Raw genomic sequence first — 27512 nt, 5'->3', positions numbered from 1 at the left:
GTAGAGAATGCCACTGAACGTATTTGTGTGAAAGCATTGAACAGGCTTCGAGCATGCGCACAAGAACCGAATTCCCTCTGCTTACACGTCCACACCTCCGCGCGCATGCGTAGAGAATGCCATTGAACATAGGCCAAGGAATGCAGAAGGCCTCAAAATCCGGCCAGGCTAGATGAGTACTCACTGAGCATGCGCGGAACTGAGATTTCCCCTGAACAGCCCTCAGCGCGCATGCGCAGAGCTCACAGTGCATGAGAGCGGAAGCTTCTTCGCTTTTCCCAAAATGGCGGCGTCCTCAACGCTGGAGGGCCTCTTGGTCCCGCACATCCTCCCCGCGCAGTGCTACGATGAGCTCCTCGTCCGCTTCAACCTCTTGCACAGTGAGTCGCCTCCTCGCCGCCTCCGCCCCGCAGCACAAAGTCAGGGATCCCGGGGTCGCTCGGGGGACGCGCGGCCTTGACGGAAGTGCCCAATGAGGGCGGCCATCTTGATGAAGGGCGCCATTGTGCGTCTGCCATCTTTGCCCACAGCCGGAAATGCCTAGGCGGCCATTTTGGCAGCAGCGGAAGTTTCGTCATCGCACCATTTCCCCGCTTTTTGAGGAAGGAGCAATTTCCCCTGCTCCAACCTGGCAAAACCATTCCATTTTAAACTTGCTTATGTAGTATATAGTACAGTAGGATTTGTATTTTCTTCTTTAATGTTTTTTCGGCTACCATGAATTTTTTGATGGTATGAAGCGCCGTAGAAATACTGCAGATCAGACGTGGAAGCCACTTAGCGCCATTTTGGTTTTGGGCGGAAGTGTTTCGCCTTCTATGTTCAAAGTTCATTTTACACCTAAAGGAATTAGAAACTTCTCTCGCTTTTTCTCCGTTTTTTAAAAAACCACCACCAATTATTTCTTATTATTTTCTTATTTGTACATCCCACTTTACCTTCAAATTGTAACAGTGACTCTCAATTTAAAACACTTAGTTGCTGTGAGTTTTCCAGGCTGTCTGGCCATGTTCCAGAAGCATTCTCTCCTGACGTTTCGCCCACATCTGCAGCAGGCATCCCCAGAGGTTGTGAGGCCTGTTGGAAACTTAGCAAGTGGGATTTAGATATCTGTGGACGGTCCAATCAAGGCCAGCTAACACCTCCCAGCAAAGGATTCCCCCAGGCAGAAAGCAGCCAGGCTTTGAAGCTGCAAGGCCATTCAGTGCTAATCAAGCTGGCCAGTTGCAACAGTCACACTTGCCTCAGGCAAACAAGAATTCTTTCTCCCACCCTGGACATTATTCCACAGATATATATACAGTAGAGTCTCACTTATCCAACATAAACGGGCCGGCAAAATGTTGGATAAGCGAATATGTTGGATAAACAGGAGGGATTAAGGAAAAGCCTATTAAACATCAAATTAGGTTATGATTTTACAAATTAAGCACCAAAACATGTTATACAACAAATTTGACAGAAAAAGTAGTTCAATACACAGTAATGTTATGTTGTAATTACTGTATTTACAAATTTAGCACCAAAATATCACGATTTATTGAAAACATCGACTACAAAAATGCGTTGGATAATCCATAACGTTGGATAAGCGAGTGTTGGCTAAGTGAGACTCTACTGTATATATATAAGCACTACTTGCCTAGTTTCCAACAGACCTCACAACCTCTGAGGATGCCTGCCATAGATGTGGGTGAAACGTCAGGAGAGAATACTTCTGGAACATGGCCACACATCCCGGAAAACTCACAGCAACCCAGTGATTCCAGCCATGAAAGCTTTCAACAACACATTTATTGTTGTTGTTATTTATATCCCATTTTACCAAATTGGGACTTAGATGTGAAGCCTTTATCCTTGTTTTTCATTCATGAAGTTGACTGACCTCAAGAAAGTATTCCATAAAGTATCATCGGCATGATCAAAAGGTGGCTGATCCCTTTTTTTTGCCCTTTTCTCTCCTGTAGTTCCCTGCCTCAAAATCTTAATCAGTAAAGGCCTCGGATTCGCCATCGTCGCTGGCTCCCTCATGGGTAAGCACTTGGCATGTATGCTTAATTTGGGTGCATCTACACCAGGCATGGGCAAACTTGGGCCCTCGAGGTGTTTTGGACTCCAACTCCCACCATTCCTGACAGCCTCAGGCCCTTTCCTTTTGCCCCTCGGCCGCTTAAGCTTATTATACTATGCTAATAATATAATATGTTGTATGTGCGTATAATATTAATATTATAATGTGATACAATATAATAATAATACAATATTATAATGGCATATTTATATTACATGCAATATTACTAATAATATTAAAATATAGTGTTATAGTACAATATAGTAATATGTAATGCTTATATTGTGCTATGTTAATAATATAATATATTGTATGTACAATATATAATTGTAATATATTGTATGTACAACTTGTAAGCCACCCTGAGTCCCCTTCAGGATGAGAAAGGCGGGATATAAATGTCACTAATAAATAAATAAATAAAATATATTGAAGCTAAGGCCCTATATAGACAAGGCAATAGTGCTAGGCTCTTGTATTCCCGAAGAACAGAAAACAAACCACTCCAGTTGCCTGAGAGGGGCCCAAGGCCTTGGAAGTTTATTAAAGATAGATGGGGCTTCCAGTGCTTGGGGAAGAAATGAACATTTTGGGAGGGTTATGACCCAGTGGCGAAGTGTGTTAAAGCGCTGAGCTGCTAAATTTGCAGACCAAAAGGTCCCAGGTTCAAATCCCGGGAGCAGACTGAGCGCCCGCTGTTAGCTCCAGCTTATTTATTTATTTATTTCCAACATTTATATCCCGCCCTTCTCACCCGAAGGGACTCAGGGTGGCGAATCACCCGAAGGGACTCAGGGCTAGCTTCTGCCAACCTAGCAGTTCGAAAACATGCCAATGTGAGTAGATCAATAGGTACCGCTCAGGCGGGAAGGTAACGGCGCTCCATGCAGTCATGCCAATGGCCACATGACCTTGGAGGTGTCTGCGGACAACGCCGGCTCTTCAGCTTAGAAATAGAGATGAGCAACAACCCCCAGAGTTGGTCACGACTGGACTTAACGTCAGGGAAACCTTTACCTATGCAGAACCAGTGACCCTGGAGACAGCACCAGCAACAACAGCAACCACTACCAGCTCCTAGGAATTTCTCTCCCAGCATGGGATTCTGGGTGCTTCAGCATAACACCTGACCCTCTGAATCTCCGTGCTGGACTCACCCTGGCCTTGTTTCTCCCCCTTTCCTGCAGTGAAGCTGCCCCAGATCGCCAAGATCCTGGGGGCCCGGAGTGCGGAGGGGCTGAGCTTCAACGCCATTTTGCTGGAGCTCATGGCCATCACTGGAACCATGGTCTACAGCGTCTCCCGCAGCTTCCCCTTCAGGTAACAATAACGCACAACATGGGCCTCCCTTGAAGGGTCTCAAAGCAGGATTGACAGACTAGGAACCAGCCCACCCACCTTATAGAATCATCGAGTTGGAAGAGACCTCATGGGTCATCCAGTCCAACCTTGTTCCTTTCTAATCCCAGCCTGATCCAAAGGGACCTTATGGGGAGGGAATGCAGCCTTTCTTTGACTGGTTCCCTTTGGAAGCCTTGGACTGTAGCTCCCATAATCCAGCTTCCCTCCATCACAAAGAATGGATGGTGAGGATCAGCAAATGTAGCCTTATACACCCCAGAAGCAGAATCATGAGATAAGGGCATAATTGTTAGTCGAAAACGGATGGCTTTCTGGGCTGCTTTTCATCCAAAAAGGGCCTCTGGAATAAATTGCAAATTTCAGATTCCCTTGGGTATTCCATTTTAACAATATGACTCACAAAACTGGCTATTTTGGGCCCTAAGTGCCTTGTTTTGAAACATAAGAAATGGCTTCCAGGTCCTGTTGTTAAAAAAAGGTCTTTCTTGGACCTAAATGAAGACCTAAATGTGGCAAAATGGACCATGATGCCCACTAGATTGAATTCAGGGGGCAAAACATAGATTTTTCAAATACACTTATCCAACACTCGCTTATCCAACGTTCTGGATCATCCAGCACATTTTTGTAGTCGATGTTTTCAATACATCATGATATTTTGGTGCTAAATTCGTAAATACAGTAATTACTACATAGCATTACTGCGTATTGAACTACTTTTTCTGTCAAATTTGTTGTCTAACATGATGTTTTGGTGCTTAATTTGTAAAATCATAACCTAATTTAATGTTTAATAGGCTTTTCCTTAATCTCTCCTTTTTATCCAGCATATTCGCTTATTCAACGTTCTGCCGGCCCGTTTACGTTGGATAAGTGAGACTTTACTGTATTTTAATGGTATTTTTGTTTACAGTGAGTGGGGTAGGGGAGCAGTTCCCAATTCCAAACAGTTACCTAATAGTTTTTAACTGGGAATTTTTTAATACTGTTTATACAGTAGAGTCTCACTTATCCAAGCTAAACAGGCCGGCAGAACTTTGCATAAGCGAATATCTTGGATAATAAGGAGGGATTAAGGAAAAGCCTATTAATCATCAAATTAGGTTATGATTTTACAAATTAAGCACCAAAACATCATGTTATACAACACATTTGACAGAAAAAGTAGTTCAATAAACATTAATGCTATGTAGTAATTACTGTATTTACGAATTTAACACCAAAATATCATGATACATTGAAAACATTGACTACAAAAATGCCTTGGGTAATCCAGAACCTTGGATAAGTGAGTCTTGGATAAGTGAGACTCTACTGTATGTGTATGTATATGTGTGTGTGTGTGTGTGTATATATATATATATATTCCTGCTTTAGTGTTTGCATATTTGTATATTTTAAATTGTATGTGATGCTTTTATGTTAAGGCACTTTGATGTTAAGTAGGGTATAAATAATAATAATAATAATAATAATAATAATAATAATAATAATAATAATAATAATAATAATAATGTAATATGAAATCCAGCATATACATCTCATTTGCCATGTCATACTATGTCTTTGTTTCAATAATAATAATAATAATAACAACAACAACACTTGGGAAGTGTTTGACTTGTAATTTTGTGATACGAAATCCAGCGTATCTATCTTGTTTGCTGTGTCATAATAAAATAATAATAATAATAATAATAATAATAATAATAATAATAATAATAATAATAATAATAATGGAACTCCCTCCCCAGGGATATTAGGTTGGCTCCTTCTCTTTCGTCCTTCAGGAAAACTGAAGACTGAAGACTTGGATGTTTTGGTTGGCGTTTGGTTAGACAGTCACTGGATGATCAGCCTCAGCTGGCATTTTAATTCTATCCTGAATTTTATTAGGTCCCCATCACTTATGTACTTCAACTTATTATGTTATTCCTATTTTGCTGCTGCAGTTCCTCCACCGATGCAGACGACAGAACTGTACCTGGTTGACTGATATTTTAATGGTTGTAAACTCTTGTTTTTAGTGTATTCCTGTTTTATCTTTTGTGTATTAATTGTATTTATGCCTCTGCTTTTCTCCCCTTGACAGTGCCTGGGGGGAGGCCCTCTTCCTCATGGTGCAGACCATGGCGATCGGGTTCCTGGTGCAACATTTTGGGGGACACACGGGGCGAGGTATGTTTGGGAACGATGGGGTCTTGGATGGAGAGATGGTTAAGCAGTTAGGCATGAGCAAATTTCATCCCTCCAGGTGTTTTGGACTTCCAACTCCCAAGCCTTTCAGTTCATTTGTTAATGTATATATTTGCTAACCTGTATTCTATGTGTCAGTTTGGTTTGGGAAGGGGTTATGGACATGTCACTGTACTGAGCATGTTCAGACTCAGTACTCCATTTTGTAGTCAGTCTGTTTTACACCTCAGTGGAGGTGGATGCATGCATGTTACTGTTTGGACTTAAATACAGAAATATGCTTATGAACTTCAGTGAGTACAACTATACTTAAAAACTACGGACTATTGATTAAGAATGATACCCTGTGTACTCAACACAGAGAAGCTACATCCTATCTGTAACTGTGGAGCTCTGATGGTGCAGTGGGTTAAACCCTCGTGCCGACAGGACTGATGACTTGAAGGTTGGGTTGCCGACCTGAAGGTTGCCAGTTTGAATCCAACCCAGGGAGGATGCAGATGAGCTTCCTCTGTCAGGGCCAGCTCCCCATGCGGGGACATGAGAGAAGCCTCCCACAAGGATGGTAAAAACATCCGGGCTACCCTTGGGTAATGTCTTTGCAGATGGCCAATTCTCTCACACTTGTAGTTTCTCAAGTCACTCCTGACACGAAAAAAAAACTTGTAATTAAACTTCAATAAGAAATATGCCTGTATGGTGAATTAATACAAGATTTTTACGAGTAAACAAGATACAGTAGAGTCTCACTTATCCAACACTCGCTTATCCAACATATTTTTGTAGTCAATGTTTTCAATACATCATGATATTTTGGTGCTAAATTAATAAATACAGTAATTACTAAATAGCATTACGATGTATTGAACTACTTTTTCTGTCAAATTTGTTGTATAACATGATCTTTTGGTGCTTAATTTGTAAAATCATAACCTGATGTGATGTTTAATAGGCTTTTCCTTAATCTCTCCTTATTATCCAAGATATTCGTTTATCCAACATTCTGCCGGCCTGTTTACGTTGGATAAGCGAGACTCTACTGTACGTTATTTTTCAAAGAAGACTCTGTTTTTAATCTCTGAATGCATACTTTAAACTAAAAGGTTTTTAAAGGGAGTGTATATGTTTTGGGCAATTGCAACTGCAATTTCAACTTTAGAGAAACAACCATCCTCTGCTAACCATATATATTTTTGCAGTGGCATGTTTTTGTCTTTGGCAGTTCAAAGACATGGTTCTTCAGTCTAACAGCTGAGTTGCCTGTGTGCCATTACATGAATGCCTGTGTTCAAAGGGTTGACTTCTAATAAGCTCATGCTTTTCTTGACTAATGGTTTTCAAAAGGTGGTCTCCATATGTTCATGGAGATGCACATTTGCCAAACAGATAGGACATTATTTCCCCTTTTTAACAAAGTTATGTTTGTTGTGGTAATCTCCGAGCGGTTAGACTCAATTTAACCCTCTCTGGGGGAGATTCCACCAAAAGGCAGCAGAGTAGCAAAAGCAAAAGCTTTCAAATTTATTTATTTATTTACAGTATTTATATTCCGCCCTTCTCACCCTGAAGGGGACTCAGGGCGGATTACAATGAACACATATATGGCAAACATTCAGTGCCAACAGACAAACAACATATATAGACAGACACAGAGGCATTTAACTTTTTTCCCCCCCCAGCTTCACGATTCCGGCCACAGGGGGAGCTGTTGCTTCACCGTCCAGTAGTGGCTGTACTTCCTCATTCCTTTCCTCATGTTTTGCTGGCAGTTTTATGATGTTGTAAATTAGTTAAATTAGCCTCCCGCATAAAGCGTACCTAAATTTCCCTACTTGACAGATGCAACTGTCTTTCGGGGCTGCATAGGTCAACAGCAAGCCAGGCTATTTAATGGTCGGGGGCTTAACCCGACCCGGGCTTCGAACTCATGAGCTCTTGGTCAGTAGTGATTTATTGCAGCTGGTTACTAGCCAGCTACGCCACAGCCCGGCCCAAATGCAACAGTTACTTACACGGGGTGAGCAAAGAGAAGCCTTTGACTTAGGATTGCAATGGACTGCAGAGTCTCAGTAAAAGTTCAAAAGGTATTTATTCAGGTAAAAAGAACTCCATTGTAGATAGAAAGGCTTGGGAGCTGTCTAGTCTACTCTAGACTGGTTTCTAAGGAAAAATAAGAAAGGAAAGGAGAGACAGCAAGATGCTGCTTGTTAGGAAGAAGAACAAAGGGAGAAGAGACTGAACCAAAATGGTTCCAACCTCATGGTCCAGTTTATTGGGGCCATAAAAGACATTCTGACCAATGAGAAGTTAGTGTCCCTAAAGATTCACATTTCTACTAACTTCAAAGTAAGGGATGTGACGTAAACAGGATACAAAGTATCCTGTGAAACAAAGTAAAGCCTATCTAGGCATGCTTTGGAAAACAGGGAAAGGATTCCCTCAATCTAACTCTATCATCTATCTAACGAGTAGTCCAGGGTGATTCCCAACAATGATTATGATTTATTTCCAAAGGGATGTGTGCCCAGAGACTGGGCGCAGTTATGTCCAATACTAATGGCCTATATTGTGGGAGTTGAAGTCCAAAACACCTGGAGGGACGAAGTTTGCCCATGCATGCATGACAAGGTGGATGTTGGAATCGTCCTGGGCCTGCCCTGTATAAAAAAGGCCACCATTCCTTCCTTGCAGGTGTCTCCTTCCTCCTCGTCTACCTGAGCCTCCTCTCCTTCCTCCTCTCCTCGTTTACTCCTCCGGCCCTGGTAACCGCCCTCCAGGCCTCCAACATGCCAGCCGTGGTCATCAGCAGGGTAGGTCAGCAAAGGTCTTCTGGAGAGGGGCTATCTTTGTCCTTCTAGGCGTTTTGGACTGCAACTCCCACCATTCCTGACAGCCTGTCAGGACCCTGGCTGCAGAGCACCAATAACCTTACACAGAGGCCAGTCTCTATCTAATATCTTTATTAAAGAAATATATAAAATCAATAAAAACAAGTGAAGAATATAGTTCAGAAGCAGACCTTTCAGATAAGGTCAAATATACTCCAGAAATGTATTGTCCAATATAAGATATTAGAGTTCAAAGTTTTAATCCACTTGACCGAAACACACACTTTGCCAAGCAATAGTGTGGGGAAATAACAGAGTCTTTAAAGTCCAATGAAGCTTGACAACAAGGCTGGAAATAAACTTGATTCTCGACTAGATCCGTGACTGGAGGCAAGACGAACATGAACCATGAAACAGAGTCCGTGGTAAAACCGTGAGACAAGGCAAGGCTTGAAGCTTGATCCGGGAAGCAAGGAACTGGGCTTACGAAGTCCACACACAATCTCTCTCCTCAAGCTGATCAATTGACTCCGCAAAGTATCCCTCGCGCCAAACACCTATATTGGGTCTCGTTTTCCCGCCAACAGAACACTTTCCCTAGAGAACGAGAAGCGAAACCCAACTCTGTCCAGATGCATGACTCCTTAGAATTTCCCAAGGGAAGCAGACCTAATCAGCCATTTGTTTGGCAGCGATTCTCAGGCTTCTGCGATTAGCCTCCCTGACTCCCCTATCTTTAGAATAATTTTCCCTCCTGGAAAACGGGGGGGAGTTCTGCCCAAGGCCTGTTTGGCTGAATTCTTGTGGGCAAACATCAACATCCTGCAGGTGAAGAGGCTCCGGCTCTTGCTGAACCGGCGAAAATCCCATGTTTTCCTCTTCGTCTGCCACAATAGTACTAGGAACAGGACTACAAGGCCCATGAGTCATCACACAGCCTCAGGCCCCTTCCTTTTCCCCCTCGGCCGCTTAAGCGGCCGAGGGGGAAAAGGAAGGGGCCTGAGGCTGTCAGGAATGGTGGGAGTTGCAGTCCAAAACACCTGGAGGGACAAAGATGGCCTATTAGACCTTTGCTTTCTCCTCCTCTCCCTCCTGCAGCTCTTGCAAGCGGCCACCAACTACCGCAACGGCCACACCGGGCAGCTCTCGGCCATCACGGCCTCCTTGCTCTTCGCGGGGTCCCTGGCGCGGATATTCACCTCCATCCAGGTAGGATGCGCCTCTGTATCCGAGAAGGGATAACTTTGTGTCGTCGAAGGCTTTCATGGCCAGAATCACTGGGTTGCTGTTGAGTTTTCTGGGCATGTCCCAGAAGCATTCTCTCCTGATGTTTCACCCACATTAGTGGCAGGCATCCTCAGAGGTTGTGAAGTTGTCTCTTCCTTTGGAGGCTTTACTTGGTAGCAAAATAATATGGTTGCACTGTTTACAGAAAAACAAGGTTTCCATAACGCAAATGAAGTTCTTTATACAGTAGAACAGGGGTCCCCAAACTTTTTAAACAGATCCTTCGGACCGTTGGAGGGCCGGACTATAGTTGGCCATTGAGCAATAATAATAAATAATAATAATGACAACAACAATAATAATAATAAAAAAGAGGGTTGGAAGAGACCCTTTGGGCCATTTAGTCCAACCCCCTTCTGCCTTTATGCACCAAAAGCACAAGCAAAGCACCCCCAACAGATGGCCACCCAGCCTCAATGATGATGATAATAATAATAATAATAATAATAATAATAATAATAATAATAATAATAATAATAAAGAGGGTTGGAAGAGACCGCTTGGGCTATTTAATCCAACCCCCTTCTGCCTTTATGCACCAAAAGCACAAGCAAAGCACCCCTGACAGATGGCCACCCAGCCTCAATGATGATGATGATGATAATAATAATAATAATAATAAATATAATAATAATAATAATAATAATAATAATAATAATAATAATAAATAATAAAGAGGGTTGGAAGAGACCGCTTGGGCCATTTAGTCCAACCCCCTTCTGCCTTTATGCACCAAAAGCACAAGCAAAGCATCCCCAACAGATGGCCACCCAGCCTTAATGATGATGATGATGATAATAATAATAATAATAATAATAAAAAGGGTTGGAAGAGACCGCTTGGGCTATTTAGTCCAAACCCCTTCTGCCTTTATGCACCAAAAGCACAAGCAAAGCACCCCTGACAGATGGCCACCCAGCCTCAATGTTAATAATAATAATAATAATAATAATAATAATAATAATAATAATAATGGTTGTAAGAGAAGAGGAGACCCTTTGGGTTATTTAGCCTAACCCCCTTCTGCCCTTGTGCCATGGGGGCCAGATAAATGGCTTTGATGGGCCGCATCCAGCCCCCGGGCCTTAGTTTGGGGACCCCTGCAGTAGTTTTGGGGACCCCTCACTTATCCAACATAAATGGGCCGGCAGAATGTGTCAGAGTAATTTACGCAGCGCAGCAGTAGTTGTATGAATCAGTGGAGTGCAGAACGAAGAGACATCCAGAGACTTTGGTAAAACTATATACAAAGTTTTACTGTACAAGACAAACAGACTTGCAGACAATAGACACAGGACTTGACACAACTCAGAAGAGAACAGAACTGAACTGATGCAATCAGTAATGCACACACACTTGTGTCTGGACACTCCCCAGTTCCAGCCACACATCCAGGTCATCACAGCTTCTCAGTAATTAACTCTTTACAGACTATAGTACACTCTGGATGATGCAGTCAGTATGCAATACAAATCAAGACACAAATTGCATTTAAACACTACCAATACACAAATCCCACATTAACAGAATGTTGGATAAGTGAGTATGTTGGATAATAAGGAGGGATTAAGGAAAAGCCTATTAAACATCAAATTAGGTTATGATTTTACAAATGAAGCACCAAAACATCATGTTTTACAACAAATTTCACAGAAAAAGTAGTTCAATACGCAGTAATGCTATGTAGTAATTACTGTATTTATGAATTTAGCACCAAAATATCACAATGTATTGAAAACATTGACTACAAAAATGTGTTGGATAATCCAGAATGTTGGATAAGTGAGACTCTACTGTACTTCTTTCTCTGCTTCCACACTGGGCTTCTTTCTCATGCAGATAAACAGCTTCGCTCTCACAGAGCCTCCTCTCACAATGAACTTGCACAGGAGCTTCACACAGCAGCCTTCACACTGGAGCTTCTCACACTGAGGCCTACTAAGCTCCAGGCACAGCTGCTTACATTGAAATGCAGCTTTTGCTGTATCATTGCATCTATTTAACCCTTTCAGTGCTTTACTCACATTTTTAAAAAAATATTTTTTATTACATTACTATTAATTTTGTTACAAAGGAAAGAAAAATCTTTACAATTCATATAATTAATTCTTTTCCTTCCCCCAGAGTTCTACCCGTTGTGCTCCCCATCACCGGAGTCCATTTCTTTATAGTCCAACCAGAACCTCATTTCTTCTGGTGGGGGTTGATTCCCATCTTCCCTCCTTAATGTTTCTTCAATAAATTTCTTCCATATACAGTACAGTAGAGTCTCACTTATCCAACACTCGCTTATCCAACGTTCTGGATTATCCAACGACGCATTTTTGTAGTCAATGTTTTCAATATATCGTGATATTTTGGTGCTAAATTCATAAATACAGTAATTACTACATAGCATTACTGCGTATTGAACTACTTTTTCTGTCAAATTTGTTGTATAACATGATGTTTTGGTGCTTCATTTGCAAAATCATAACTTAATTTGATGTTTAATAGGCTTTTCCTTAATCCCGCCTTATTATCCAACATATTTGCTTATCCAACATTCTGCCGGCCCGTTTATGTTGGTTAAGTGAGACTCTACTTTAAAAATCATTTTTCTTCCTTAGGCCTTTTTTGACATTTAAATTGCATGTTAATTTATCATTTATTGCTAATTTCCAAATTTCCTTGTACCAATCTATTTTAATTTCCACCTCCCCTTTCCAATTTCTTGCTATTAATAATCTTGCAGCCGTTAGCAACATTGTTACCAAATTCTTTTCATTTTCTTTCCATTCATCTGTATTATAGATAATAGTAGTCGCTGGGTTTGTATTTTTTTCATCATGATACTCTCTCTTTCTACTATGACCTTTCCCCAAAAACTCCGTACATACTTACATTCCCACCACATATGAATATATGTCCCCCTTTCTTGACAACCCCTCCAACATTTTTCTGAACAGCTCTTATCCATATTACCGTCTTTCCCCAAAAATAAGACAGTGTCTTATATTAATATTTGCTCCCAAAGATGCTCTAGGTCTTATTTTCAGGGGATGTCTTATTTTTCCATGAAGAAGAATTCACATTTATTGTTGAACAAAAAAATGAACATTTATTATATACTGTACAGTAGTTGTCATCACAAACCAGCATAACCAGGCAAACTGTGAATCCTATCAAGAATGTCTTGTTACTACCAATATTTCCATGTACAACACTCTATGGTATGTACATTTACTGATCCTGCAGGCTCTCGTGTTCTGTTTGCCGGGTATGCTTCCAAACAAAAACTTTGCTAGGTCTTACTTTCAGGGGAGGCCTTATATTTAGCATTTCAGCAAAACCTCTACTACGTCTTATTTTCAGGGGATGTCTTATTTTAGGGGAAACAGGGTATGTATCTTTATTGGGGTCAAATACTACTTCCATACTATCTTGTAGTAGTTTTCTTTTATTCTAATTGATAAATTTTTGAGATGCCTTGCTTTCCATAATTTTTCCCAATTTCTTTCTCCTACCTTTACTCACATTTTTGTAATTAAAAATACGTAGTTAATGTTTAATATTTCTGACACACCCATGCTCTGGAGAGGTGGAATCCTCCAGAGCAGCTGAAAACCAGCCTCCTCCCTCTTCCTTATGGCATCATTTCAAATACTTAAACAGTGCTGTCATGTCCCCTCTCAACCCAATTCTTGGGAGAGATTTCCTTTTCTTCTTTTCCTCGGATCCTGCCCCAAGGGCTGGGCGGAGGGAGGCCTGGTTGCCACTTTGGGTGCAGCCTTTGCCCCAGGAGGAGGAGGAGGAAGGCGGCTTCGTCATCTCCTTAGAGAGAGCTGTAGTCCTAGAAGGAGCCTTGAGCCAGCAGTGTGATGCTGCAACTGAGGGCGAAGGCCATCCCAGCCTGCAGTTATAGAATATTTTCCAAAACTTATTGTAATTATGGATGTTATTGTCAGAAATATTAAAAATTAAGCATTTTTAATTACAAAAATGTGAGTCAATATAAGCAGGTGTGCCTGTAGTTTAGTAGGCCTCAGTGTGAGAGAAGTCTCCGTGATAGTAGGCCTCTGTGTGAGAAGCTTCAGTGAGAGAAGCCCCAGGTTGAAGGCCTCATTTCTGAAGGCTACTGTGTGAAGCTCTTGTAGGCCTCAGTGTGAGAAAGGCCTCAGTATGAGTAGGCCTCAGTGTGAGAAGGCCTGGTATGAGATGCTCCAGTGTGGAGGCTGCTCTGTGTGAAGCTACTGTGTGAAGCTCTTAATGTAAGTTCGTTGTGGGAGGAGGCTCTATGAGAGCGAAGCTGTTCAATATAAGCAGGTGTGCCCGGAGCTTAGTAGGCCTCAGTGTGAGAAGGCCTCAGTGTGAGGTGGGCCTGGTATGAAGCTCCAGTGTGAAGGCTCTGTGAGAGCGAAGCTGTTTATCTACATAAGAAAGAAGCCCAGTGTGGAAGCAAAGAAGTATAAAGAACTTTGTTTGCATTATGGAAACCTTGTTTTTGTAAATACAGTAGTACAACCATAATATTTAGCTACAAAAAGGCTCCAAAAGGAAGAGATAACATCAGTCTGTATGTTTTTGTTCCTCTTATCAATTTTGGCTCCTGATGCTGGGTCACACTGTTGCTAATAAGTTACTCTGCTGTGCATTTATGAAGGGGGGGTCTTTTGTTAATAAGCCTACTCACCCAATAAATATCCCACTATAACCATGGAAGTTGTAATATCCCACTATATCATGCACGGACAAACTTCAGCCCTCCAGGTGTTTTGGACTTTAACTCCCACAATTCCTAACAGTCGATAGGCTGTCCAAACACCTGGAGTTCCAGCTCAAGTTTGCCCACACTTGCACTCTATTCTCTCTCCCCAGGAGACAGGTGACCCCCTCATGGCCCTGACCTTCGGGGTCTCCTCCGTCTGCAACGGGGTCATCATGGGGCAGCTCCTCTACTACTGGAACGTCCCAGTCGACAAGCGCAAGAAGGCATAGGATCCGCCGGGTGAAGGGTCTCGTTCTGCATATCACAGCAGGTGGAGGAGCGGCCTCCCATCTTCCGTCTGCTGTAGGAACGCTTTGCTCTTTCAATGCGCTCCTCTGAGCCAAGGGACAATGATGTGTCTGCTGCTTTGGGAATCAATGCTGCCTCAATGGGACTTGGAGGTGGAAAAGGAAGGAAGGGGAATCACTGTACGGGTTGTTCTTGCGAGAACTTTTACTACAAAATATAACTCTCCCGCATTCCAGTATTGGTTCGGCTTCATATTTTTCACATTCCTTTCTGGGGGAGGGGATTACGGAGTGTGCCTCCCCTTCCCCCCAAACTACGAGGATTCTCTGAGACCATAACACCCTGAGGGCAGGGAGGGTGGTATCTCCACTGGGAATGCATTGCAAGCTGCCCAGAGTTTCAGGTGAGTCAGGCCAGAACTGGTGGCTCTAAAGACAATATAACAACTGAGGCTGGATCTACACTGTAGAATTAATGCAGTTCCACCCCTTCAGCTTCCATGGGTCAATGCTATGGAATACTGGGAGATTCTTCATAATAAAATAGTAATACCCAATAATAGTAATACCCAATAATAATAATATCCAATAATAATAACTGCCATTAATAATAATAATAATAATAGACAATAATAATAATAAAGAATCAGTACAAGAAAAACGCGCTACAAACTAGAGCTGATAGCTGGACCAACAAAACACTGCATGGAAAGTTCCTTAACAAAATTGAAGGAAAAGCTGATAAGGAGAAGACCTGGCTCTGGCTCACGAATGGGACCCTGAAGAAGGAGACAGAAGGCCTGATCCTTGCAGCCCAGGAGCAAGCCATCAGGACAAAGGCAATTCAGGCCAAGATGGAAAAATCAGCTGATGACCCAACATGCAGACTGTGCAAGGAAACTGACGAAACCATTGATCATATCCTCAGCTGCTGTAAGAAAATCGCACAGACAGACTACAAACAGAGGCACAACTCTGTGGCCCAAATGATTCATTGGAACTTATGCCTCATGGACCACCTCCCAGCAGCAAAGAACTGGTGGGATCACAAACCTGCAAAAGTATTGGGAAATGAGCACACAAAGATACTGTGGGACTTCCAAATCCAGACTGACAAAGTTCTGGAACACAACACACCAGACATCACAGTTGTGGAAAAGAACAAGGTTTGGATCATTGATGTCGCCATCCCAGGTGACAGTCGCATTGATGAAAAACAACAGGAAAAACTCAGCCGCTCTCAGGACCTCAAGATTGAACTGCAAAGACTCTGGCAGAAACCAGTGCAGGTGGTCCCGGTGGTGATGGGCACACGGTGCCGTGCCAAAAGATCTCAGCCGGCATTTGGAAACAATAGACATTGACAAAATTACAATCTACCAACTGCAAAAGGCCACCCGACTGGGATCTGCACGCATCATCCAAAAATACATCACAGAGTCCTAGACACTTGGGAAGTGTTTGACTTGTGATTTTGCGATACGAAATCCAGCATATCTGTCTTGTTTGCTGTGTCATAATAAAATAATAATAATAATAATAATAATAATAATAATAATAATAATAATAATAATAGCAGCCAATTTGGGGTCACACAGCTTATTCATATATCTAAGCTTCAAGCAATGCATATGTCCAACGGAATCCTGCTTGGATTTCTCATGTTTTCGAATGAAGCCAGGCATCCTTGGATGAAAAAACTCTCTCTCTCTCTCTCTCTCTCTCTCTCTCTATATATATATATATATATATATATATATATATGTGTGTGTGTGTGTGTGTGTGTGTGTATTGGAACAGAAAAGGGACCTCAGTTCTGCTCCATCTTGGTGCCTGATCCAGGAGAACCATGCAATTCATTCCTAGCTGCTAACTGACAGATGCTTTGCTAATTTGGGAAACTTTGCGACCGAATGATTTGCCGTCAGCAAATGGAAATCATTGTAATAACATGTGAGGTCCTGAACCATGCATGCAAGTTGCCGCTGTGCTCCCTGTTTAATTAGTTGGACTCCCAGGTGTTTTGGACTGCAACTCCCACCATTCCTCACAGCCTCAGGCCCTTTCCTTTTGCCCCTCCGCCGCTTAAGCGGCGGAGGGGCAAAAGGAAGGGGCCTGAGGCTGTCAGGAATGGTGGGAGTTGCAGTCCAAAAACCCTGGAAGCAAGACCCAAGTTTGCCCAGGCCTGACCTAAGACCTCCCAGCATTTTGGGGCCGCCCCATTCCCTGCATCACAATCCCATTTTCCACAAACAAATCCATTCTCAGGAATGCAAGAGGTATTTATTTGCAATGTTTGTAAAAAAAGAGCATGTTTCAAAAATATATATATAGTCACTACAAAACTCTCCCTCACCCCCCTACCCACCTTCGTGGTTAATGTTACATATTCTTGCCCTACAATCATATTAATGCTTTAGAAAACAGAATGGCAGCAGAAGGCACTTGGGGATGTAAACATCCTGGGTCATCCTGCCAGCAGGAGTTTCTCTCGCCCTTGAAAATATTTCCTTCACTTTGTACAAAAATAACCCCAAATCCCACCCGACCACCTACAAACGGGACTAACCTATCGATGCTCAGCGTCTCTCTCCTAGAGGTCTCAGTCTCTCAAGGCGTCAAAGGGGGGTCAAGGAAAGGGGGCTCCCAAAGCCCAGGGATTGGTAAGGGGCCTGGGGCAGGCCGTAGGGAACGGACCGCTCCTCAAAGTCACAGCCCTGCAGCCCATAGGCCACCATCATGTCGTGGAAGTTGCTCAGCGGGTAGGTAACGGGAGCCTCGAGCTGGGCGCTGGGCTCTTTCATGTTCAGAGCAAACGCTGGAGCGGACTGCATGCTGCTGTAGGCCGGGAGGCTGCAGAGAGAAAGAGGGGGAAGGTGGTTATCATCAAGGAACACTAGAGTCCCTGAAAATCCTCTGCTCCTTTTGCCAGACAGGAAGACCCAATCAAAGCCCTCCCAACAGATGGCCTCTGTCTAGCCTCTGCTGAAAAACTTCCACCACAATTTGTGAAATCATATTCCACCGTCCAACTATATTAATGTAATATTACTAATAATATTACCATGGAATTATGTAGTACAATATAGTAATTTAATTGCGTATATTGTGCTATGCTAATATATTGTATGTACATTTGAATTGTAAGCTGCTCTGAGTCCCCTTCGGGGTGAGAAGAGCGGCATATAAATGTAGTAAATAAATAAATAATACTTTATTCTTCTATCCTGCCCCGGTGGCAAAGTGTGTTAAAGCACTGAGCTGCAGACCGAAAAGTCCCAGGTTCAAGCCTCTGGAGTGGCCGATGTTAGCCCCAGCTCCTGCCAACCTAGCAGTTTGAAAACATGCCAATGTGAGTAGATCAACAGGTACCGCTCTGGTGGGAAGGTAACAACGCTCCATGCAGTCATGCCAATGGCCACATGACCTTGGAGGTGTCTACGGACAACGCCGGCTCTTGGGCTTAGAAATGAAGATGAGCACCAACCCCCAGAGCCAGACATGACTGGACTTAACGTCAGGGAAAACCTTTACCTTTTTATTATGATGTAATACAATGTAATAACAATACACTATTATAATTGTATATTTATATTACTTATAATATTACTAATAATATTGCAATATAGTCGTATAGTACAATATAATATATAATGCTTATATTGTGCTATACTAATAATATCATATATTGTATGTATATATAACTTGTAAGTCCCCCGGAGTCCCCTTCGGGGTGAGAAGGGCGGGATATAAATGTCGCTAATAAATAATAAATTCTCAGCCTCTTCAGAGTCGGGAGAATGGGAGGACGTCACAGAGTTTCAGAGACGTTTGTAAATACAGGCCACCCCCAAGTTATTATCACGGGGAAAACGGGCCTCCACTGAATCCTTGTTTCCGCAACAAGCCATGTTTTTCACAGGCACAGAAAGTGAGGTGGAACTGTCTGCCCACACCTGCAGGAAGGGAGGGAGGGCCAAACCCTCATCCCCTGCCCCGGGGCCCATGGGCTGGGCCTCAGCATTCCTCAGCTGCTGGTTCCTCCTGTTTCGACTTGCCCAGGGCAAGTGCACTGATGGGGAGACCAAGACAAGCCCCACATCAGCCCTCCAAAGAAATAAAAGTTTCCCCTGACGTTAAGTCCAGTCGTGTCCGGCTCTGGGGGTTGGTGCTCATCTCCATTTCTAAGCCAAAGAGCAGGCGTTGTCCATCGACACCTCCAAGGTCATGTGGCCATAGGCATTAATTCATTGAGTGCCATTGCCTTCCCACTGGAGCGGTATCTACTGATCTACTCACATTTGCATGTTGTGAACTGCTAGGTTGGCAGGAGCTGGGGCTAACAGCGGGAGCTCACCCCGCTTTGGTAAACAAGTTCAGTAGCTCAGCGGTTTAACTCGCTGTGCCACCGGAGTCACAGAAGATAGTGAAACCATCATTTCCATAGATTTGGGAATGCTATGAGCGCAGTCTGAGGTGATCTCCGTCCTCTTTGTTGCAGAATCACACTGCTTTATTATTTTAAAATAATACAATAATCATATAAATAAATGCACAAGTAATATTAAATAATACCAAAATATTTCTGGACAAAGACCAGTGCAAGATCAGCACCTGCTTTAAAATGAAGACAGAAAGCACCCTATTCCGAAAGGTAAACAAACTCTCCCTTCGTCACACATCCAATGTGGATTTTCCACATAATACCAGAGGCCTCTTTACTGTAAGAATAAATAAATAATAGAAATAAATAAATAATATTAGTTAACACCAAAATGAAGCTAAAATGTGAATTAAAAACAAACAAACAAAAAAACAAAGAAAGGAGAGAGTTGAACTGGATAGTCCCTGTGGTCTCACCCTAATTTAGGATTCCATGACAATTATTAACATTGATACACAGTATATATTTATATATGTGTGTGTGTATATATATGTAATGAAATAAAAATATTTATTTATTTATTTGCTACATTTATATCCCTTCCTTTTCACCCTGAAGGGGACCCAGAGCGGCTTACAAATTACACATACATACAATATGTTATATATTATTAGCATAGCACAATATTAGAATTATATATTACTACTACTGTGCCCAGCCATGCGTTGCTGTGGCTAGGACTTAATTTTTCTTTTCATTTTGTTGTATGAACGTAGAGGCGTGGATGAGAGGTTGTGCTGTCAATTTTCGAGGTTGTGGGGCATTTAATTTAGTTCTTTTGTCCGGTGCCGTGATTCCATTACCCTTTTATATAGATACTGCAATATTATTACATAGTAATTTTACATATAATATATAATAAATATTACATGCATATACAATATATTATATTATTATATATGTACATTATATTCTATCTATCTATATATATAAAAGAGTGATGGCATCATGGCAGCGGACAAAACAACAAAAGTAAACACCCCACAACCTCGAAAATTGACATCACAACCCCTCATCCATGCCTCTAGGTTGATACAACAAAAAGAAAAGAAAAATAAATTCCTAATTAGAGGGAGAGGAATAATTGTTTTTATCCAATTGCTGCCAGTTAGAAGGCTAAGCTCCGCCCACTTGGTCTCCTAGCAACCCACTCAGCCCAGTGTTAATAAAATAATGATAAAAAATAAATACAAATAATACAATAAAAAAATATGAAAAACACTAAAATAATTAATACAATAAAATGCTATAACAAAATGACTAAAAATAATACAACAAAATAATAAAATATAATAAATAAAAAAGATAAGTGACAATAAAAGTAATTTAAAAAAATGCAAATAACGTCAAATAAAAATTCCACAACAAGTTTTAACCGATACCACCACCACCACTTTGCCACAGCAACGCGTGGCCGGGCACAGCTAGTATATATATAAAAGAGTGATGGCATCACGGCGACCCACAAAACAACAAAACTACAGGCCCCCCAACCTCGAAATCTGACAACACAACCCATCATCCACGCCTCTAGGTTGATACAACAAAAAGAAAAGAAAAATAAAGTCCTAATTAGAGAGAGAGGAATAATTGCTTTTATCCAACTGCTGCCAGTTAGAAGGCTAAGCTCCTCCAACTTGGTCTCCTAGCAACCCAATAAAAAATAATAAAAAACACTAAAAAATAATTAAAAACACTAAAAGATTAATACAATAAAATACTACAATAACAGAAAATATCTAAAAAATAATACAAGAAAATAATAAAATATAATAAATAAAAAGATAACTTACAATAAAAGATTAATACAATAAAATACTATAATAACAGAAAATAACTAAAAATAATACAAGAAAATAATAAAATATAATAAATAAAAAGAAAACTTACAATAAAATTAATTAAAAAATACAAATAACGTCAAATAAAAATTACACAACAATTTTTAACCAATACTACCACCACTTTGCCACAGCAACGCGTGGCCGGGCACAGCTAGTATTATATAAAATATATTTTAATACATAAAGGAAGTTAATGCAAAATATGACCCAAATAAAATACAATTAATTCTAGAATAAAATAAAAATGCTTAGAAGCAGAAATTCTGGTTTGCAACAGGCGTGCATGGGCGACCTTTTATATTTATGTCCTGAAGGCGTTCAAACTTTCTGCCTCTTACCTGGTGGGCGTGGCCTGGTAGACGGGGGCGTGGCCTGCCCCGGTGGGGGCGTGGCCTGTTGCTGCTCCTGCGGCTGAGGGGGCGGCCTTGGGGCCTCGGGCTCTCTTCCTCCGGGGCCGGAACTTGTAGTCGGGGTGGCGGGCGAGGTGCTGGGCGCGGAGGCGCTGGGCCTCTTCGCGGAAGGGCCGCTTCTGGGCCTCGGGCAGGAGCTGCCAGGCGGCGCCCAGGCGCTTCGAGATCTCCGAGTTGTGCATCCGCGGGAAGGCCTCCGCCACCCGGCGCCGCTCCGCGCTCGACCACACGAGGAAGGCGTTCATGGGCCGCTTCACCTTCTTCTCCTCCTCCGGCGGCGGGGAGGGCGGCCAAAACGAGGCCTCGCCTGACTGGCGCTCTGAGGGGAAAACATTAGCGAACATCTTCGTCCTCCTACGCTGGTCTCGCTGGTTGTGAGGCAACGCGTGCAGCGTGGAGGCTTATATAGACGATCTAAGCCACGCCTCCAAGGGGGACCACGCCCCCTCTCCTCCAGCCTATTGGAGCTTCACTTGCAAGGCGAACCACACCCCCTACCCGCAAACCACGCCCTCTCCTTTTATCTGGCCCTAGTCAGCCACGCCCCTTTCGAGGCACACCACGCCCCCTTCTCGCTTTCTGCCTATTCAGGCTTCATTCATTGCAGAGCGGACCAACTCTTTTCCCTAGCCACGCCCCTCTGTACAAGCCACGCCCCTCCTTCCCCTATCCAGCCCTCGTCAGCCACGCCCCCTTCTCGCCTTCTGCCTATTCAGGCTTCATTCATTGCAGAGCGGACCAACTCTTTTCCCTAACCACGCCCCTTCCCTAACCACGCCCCCTCCCTATCCAGCCCTCGTCAGCCACGCCCCCTTCTGCCTACTCAGGCTTCATTCATTGCAGAGCTGACCCTAACCACGCCCCTTCCCTATCAGCCCTCGTCAGCCACGCCCCCTTCAGGCTTCATTCATTGCAGAGCGGACCAAGTCTTTCCCCTAACCACGCCCCTCTGTACAAGCCACGCCCCTCCTTCCCCTATCCAGCCCTCGTCAGCCACGCCCCCTTCTCGCCTTCTGCCTATTCAGGCTTCATTCATTGCAGAGCGGACCAACTCTTTTCCCTAACCACGCCCCCTTCCCTAACCACGCCCCCTCCCTATCCAGCCCTCGTCAGCCACGCCCCCTTCTGCCTACTCGGGCTTCATTCATTGCAGAGCTGACCCTAACCACGCCCCTTCCCTAACCACGCCCCCTCCCTATCCAGCCCTCGTCAGCCACGCCCCCTTCTGCCTACTCGGGCTTCATTCATTGCAGAGCTTACCCTAACCACGCCCCTTCCCTAACCACGCCCCTTCCCTATCTAGCCCTCGTCAGCCACGCCCCCTTCAGGCTTCATTCATTGCAGAGCGGACCAAGTCTTTCCCCTAACCACGCCCCCTCTGCACAAGCCACGCCCCTCCTTCCCTACTGCCTGTTTTTACTTTGTTTACCTTCTCATTTTAGTTTGTTTTATGGCATGAATGGGACCCAGGGACCTTTCCCCAACACATCTGGAGGTCAGAAATTGACCTTTCATTTATTTTTATCCTTTGTCCCAGGCATGGGCCAACTTTGGCCCTCCCTGCAGGTGTTTTGGACTGCAACTCCCACCATTCCTAACGGCCTCGGGCCCTTTCCTTTTCCCCCTCAGCCGCTTAAGCGGCTGAGGGGGAAAAGGAAGGGGCCCGAGGCCGTTAGGAATGGTGGGAGTTGCAGTCCAAAACACCTCATTCCAATTTTTTATGGTATCGTAAATAGGTTAAATTAGCCTCCCCACATAAGTGGTACCTAAATTTCCTACTTGATAGATGCAACTATCTTTCCGGTTGCTTAGGTCAACAACGAGCAGGGCTATATATATTTTTTTTAGTGCTCACTCCAACACCTCGAACTCATAGTGATTTATTGCAGCTGGCTACTAACCAGCCTGCGCCACAGCCCGACATACATATGGGAGTTGTAGTTCACCCGTACCTACTGAACCCAGCTGATATTGGATCTACCGATGGTTCCCAAACTTATTTGGCCTACCGCCCCCTTTCCAGAAAAAAATATTACTCAGCGCCCTGGAAATTATTTTTTAAAAAATTTTAGTACAGTAGAGCCTCACTATTATTTATTTATTTATTTATTATTTTGATTATTATAGTACAGTAGTCTAACTTATCCAAGCTTCACTTATCCAGTGTTCTGTATTATCCAACGCAGCCTGCCTTTTAGTAGTCATTATTTTTGTAGTAAATGTTGCGATGTTTTGGTGCTAAATTTGTAATTACAGTAATTACTACATAACATTACTGTGTGTATTGAACTGCTTTTTCTGTCCATTTCTTGCAAAACATGGTATTTTGGTGCTTAATTTGTAAAATCATAATGTAATTTTATGTTTAATAGGCTTTTTTTTTCTTAATCCCTCCTTATTACCCAAGATTTTCGCTTATCCAAGGTTCTGCCAGCTCGTTTATCTTGGATAAGTGAGACTCTACTGTAGCAATTAAACAGAAAGATACAGTGGGGGGAAATGTATTTAATCAGATACCAATTGTACATGTTTTCCCAGTTAAAAAGATCAGAGAGGCCTGTAATTGACATCATAGGTAGACCTCAACTATGAGAGACAACATGAGAAAACACATCCAGAAAAACATTGTCTGATTTTTTACGAATGTATTTGCAAATTATGGTGGAAAAAAAGTATTTGGTCACAGGTCTGGGTCTCACAGACCTGTAGCTTCTTCTTCAAGAGGAACCTATTGTTGAAGTGGGAATGATTGTATATAGAGTTGTTTAAATGTAATGTGAGCTGGAGATTGCATCATGCACTGTCTGCTGTCCACTATGCGAGTGTGTAAAGAGTTAACTGGGTATTGCATCAGGCAGCAGAGGTGGTTATAAATAGCTTGCTGGGTTATCTGTTCTTCCCTCTGCCCTCTGCCTATTTGCACTCTGTATGTATATGTCGTCTTGAGAGTTTTCCGTTTGTCAGTAAATCTTTTGTAGAAAGCCAAACAGGCTTCAGCCTATTTATTGGTGCCAGTGATTCTTCATTGATCTTCCGCTGCATGTGTGTTTATCCAAACTGCGTGCTCTGACAGTGGTTATGGACCCTGGTTTGCAGTGTTCAGAAGAATCCAGAAGGGGACCAGAAGGACCAGCTGGATCAGCACCAGAGCCTACTCCAGAATCTGCGACTGTGCCAGAACCAGACCAGTTTCCAGTGTACCCAGTATACTGACCAGTCTGTGTGGAGCCAGAGGTCCGGGAGCTGAGTGGTGAGCTGAGCTGTGAGCTGTGAGAAGGAAGCCGTTCCGGTGAGCTTATTATCTGTAGTAATGGCACCTATTTGAACTTATCAATATACCAGCAACAGTGTGTGCCTACCTTGTGAGAAAACGTTTAACCTCTGTCATTGCCAATAAAGAATATATAACAAAGTATTGAGATGAACTTTTGTTATGGACCAAATGCTTATTTCCCACCATAATTTGCAAATAAATTCATGAAAAATCAGACAGTGTGATTTTCTGGATGTGTTTTCTCATGTTGTCTCTCATAGCTGAGGTCTACCTATGATGTCAATTACAGGCCTCTCTCATCTTTTTAAGTGGGAGAACTTGCACAATTGGTAGGTGACTGAATACTCCCCCCCCCCCCACCGTATATGTACCTGTGGCCATCACCGCTCCCCTGGATTGCTGCAGCGCCCACTAGGGGGCGGTAGCACCCACTTTGGGACTCACTGATCTAGACTAGACTTGGAACACAGGCAAACAATGCCTTTCTCAAATGACCCGGGCACTAGCTAGTAAATAAATAAAACCGACAAAGAAAACATTGCATATATGAGGGCTATCCAGAAAGTACATGACGTTTTGGAATTTAAAAAAAACAAAGTATAGGATAAACCACTTACAATATGCAGTTGAAAGCCACACTGAAACAGTACATTTCAACATAGTTCTCATTCAGATTTAGGCACTTATCACAGTGAGGAATGACTTTGGAAGTTTCATAGCCTCAACACTTTCCCGCCTCTGCGACCAGCGTTATTGCAATGCTGAAACTCAGCCAGGCTGAACAATGAATGCAAAGGGAAGCAAGCAAGCTCCGGAAAGCGGACTGGAGGAGAGCAGCTCCCGAGGAGAAGCAGGCAGGATTGGCCAGGTTTTGCAAGCAACCAGGATCAGCTGGCAGGAAGGGAAGCGAAAGGAAAATGCTTCAGATCCCTTTGCTAAAGAAGCAAGAGCTGAGTTTTTCCTTGCTTCCCTTTGCATTCATTGTTCAGCCTGAGTTTCAGCGTTGCAATAAGTGTTGAGGCTATGAAACTTCCAAAGTCATTCCTCACTGTGATAAGTGCCTAAATCTGAACGACAACTATGTTGAAATGTACTATTTCAGTGTGGCTTTCAACTGCATATCGTAAGTGGTTTATCCTATACTTTGTTTTTTTTTTTATTCCAAAACGTCATGTACTTTCTGGATAGCCCTCGTACGTACACACACACACAAAAGAACAAGGGACAGAAAAACAAACCAGTGCCTGGTTTTCGGATATTTTTTTTTCAAGAGTTGGGTTTTTTTTAATTCTCTTTTTAAATACTGTACAGTGAAAAATAAATAGTCTCAACCGTCACAGATCAAACCCCGCTTTCCCCCTCCACGCAGAAAAACACGCGCAACGCGAGGCGGCCGCTTCGGAAGGAGCGAGGAGGAGGAGGAGGCGGCCCGAGCGCCCGCTTGCCTCCAGCCTGCGCTTCTCTCGTTCTGCTTGGACAACTCTCGTCTTCCACAGTGTTTCAATCAAAGGAGAAGGAAAGGAAAAGAAAATCAGGGGAAGGCTTGGGACAGCCCTTCTCATTCCCATTGCAAGGGGAAGAAGTCATCCGAAAACAAACCCCGCCACCAAACCGGACCCTCCTGCCTCGCTCTCTCTCTCTCTCTCATTCTCTCTCTCTCTGGCCATTGCTTTCCAGGTTTACAACTCGTCCGAGGATACAAAGGAAAAGAACGAGACCTCTCTGCGCTGCGGGGCCTCGGTGTGTGGTGTGTCTGTGTGCGTGTCTCCGTGTTCGTGTGTGTGTGTGTGTGTGTCTGAATGATCAGAAGGCACAGGTTTCTCTCCCTCTCCGTCCCCCGGGTGGTTTTAAAGGTTTCTGTATCCCCCCTCCCCTCTCCAAAAGTGTCTTTCAAAAACAAAACAACAACAAAAAAGAAGAAGAAATCCTGACGACGTCCCCTCCCCAAGGGGTGCACGGAAAGCCACGTGTGGGCTCCTCCTCCTCCCTAACCTCTCTCTCTCAGAGTCACACCGGGAAGTGTTACGAGCGAGCGAGCGAGCAAAGAGGTCTCCCCGTCTTTGGCAAGCTTTTCTCATGAGATCAGAGTTACCTCGGGATCCAGGTCGGTTTGCAGTTGGTTGGTTGGTAGGTTAGTTGTTTTGTAAGTAATGGTTTTTTGTTCTTTAAACGAGAGACTGGTGCGGTGTTTTATTTCCGTTTGTTTTTTTTTCCCCCTCTTAAGATGTTGCAAGCAGGTGGAGAGGAAGGATCGGTTTCTGCTGAAGAAGAAGAGGAGGAGGAGGAGGAGGAGAGGAGGAGGAGGAGGGCACGGCCGCAACGGCGGCAATGGCTCCGGAGGATCGGGGGGTGCCTAGGACACCCCGTTCACCAGGGCCGCCATCGACTCCTCGCTGCTGGGGCCGGCCGAGGAGGGCTCCCCGTTCTCCGACGAAGGGCCGTTGGGGACCTTGCCAAGGGACTCGCCCTGCAGGGAAAGTGAGAGAAGCCGGTCAGAGGTCGGCAAGAGCCAGGACAACAACAACAACAACAACAAAACTTTATTTATATACTGCTCTATCTCCCGTGGAGGAGACTCAAAGCGGTGTACACATAATGAAATATTCAATACATATTATTATTATTTTATTATGACACAGCAAACAAAATAGATATGCTGGATTTCGTATTATTATTATTATTATTATTATTATTATTATTATTATTATTATTATTATTATCTTCATTTCTATCCCGCTCTTCTCACCCCACAGGGGACTCAAAGCAGTGTACACATAATGAAACATTCAATTATTATTATT

At 43.2% G+C, this 27512-nt stretch overlaps 3 protein-coding genes across 3 annotated transcripts in view; 1 reads left to right on the top strand and 2 right to left on the bottom strand.

Annotated features, from left to right (window-relative positions):
- The first annotated feature begins 143 nt into the window (after window positions 1-143).
- On the top strand, window positions 144-14975 carry mpdu1 (mannose-P-dolichol utilization defect 1). The gene is made up of 7 exons (XM_062957367.1): window positions 144-380; window positions 1968-2033; window positions 3259-3391; window positions 5526-5611; window positions 8321-8439; window positions 9556-9666; window positions 14602-14975. Exons 1-7 carry the CDS (start codon window positions 284-286, stop codon window positions 14719-14721), a joined length of 732 nt encoding a protein of 243 aa, XP_062813437.1. The 5' UTR covers window positions 144-283; the 3' UTR covers window positions 14722-14975.
- Window positions 14976-17000: 2025 nt separating this feature from the next.
- Window positions 17001-21822, bottom strand: sox15 (SRY-box transcription factor 15). The gene is made up of 2 exons (XM_062957369.1): window positions 21366-21822; window positions 17001-17592 (listed from the first exon to the last, which is right to left on the bottom strand). The coding sequence occupies exons 1-2, from the start codon at window positions 21779-21781 to the stop codon at window positions 17358-17360; spliced, it is 651 nt and encodes a 216-aa protein (XP_062813439.1). The 5' UTR covers window positions 21782-21822; the 3' UTR covers window positions 17001-17357.
- Window positions 21823-25954: 4132 nt separating this feature from the next.
- Window positions 25955-27512, bottom strand: part of fxr2 (FMR1 autosomal homolog 2) — a 55509-nt gene continuing 53951 nt past the window's right edge. The window contains exon 17 of the mRNA XM_062957366.1: window positions 25955-27178. Coding sequence (XP_062813436.1) covers window positions 27065-27178 — 114 coding nt within the window. The 3' untranslated portion in view covers window positions 25955-27064. The remainder of the gene's footprint in view (window positions 27179-27512) is intronic.

The sequence above is a fragment of the Anolis carolinensis genome, chromosome 6 (assembly GCF_035594765.1).
Source record: "Anolis carolinensis isolate JA03-04 chromosome 6, rAnoCar3.1.pri, whole genome shotgun sequence".
Classification (NCBI taxonomy): domain Eukaryota; kingdom Metazoa; phylum Chordata; class Lepidosauria; order Squamata; family Dactyloidae; genus Anolis; species Anolis carolinensis.
This window is presented reverse-complemented; position numbering and strand designations above follow the sequence as displayed.

Bases quoted from the DNA above. Each gene is read 5' to 3' on its own strand.
- mpdu1 (XM_062957367.1), top strand. From the start codon at position 284: ATGGCGGCGTCCTCAACGCTGGAGGGCCTCTTGGTCCCGCACATCCTC. The intron at 2,034-3,258 runs GTAAGCACTTGG...CCTTTCCTGCAG, and splicing joins CGTCGCTGGCTCCCTCATGG to TGAAGCTGCCCCAGATCGCC. The intron at 8,440-9,555 runs GTAGGTCAGCAA...TCCCTCCTGCAG, and splicing joins CAGCCGTGGTCATCAGCAGG to CTCTTGCAAGCGGCCACCAA.
- sox15 (XM_062957369.1), bottom strand. From the start codon at position 21,781: ATGTTCGCTAATGTTTTCCCCTCAGAGCGCCAGTCAGGCGAGGCCTCG. The intron at 17,593-21,365 runs GTAAGAGGCAGA...TTCTCTCTGCAG, and splicing joins TACCAGGCCACGCCCACCAG to CCTCCCGGCCTACAGCAGCA.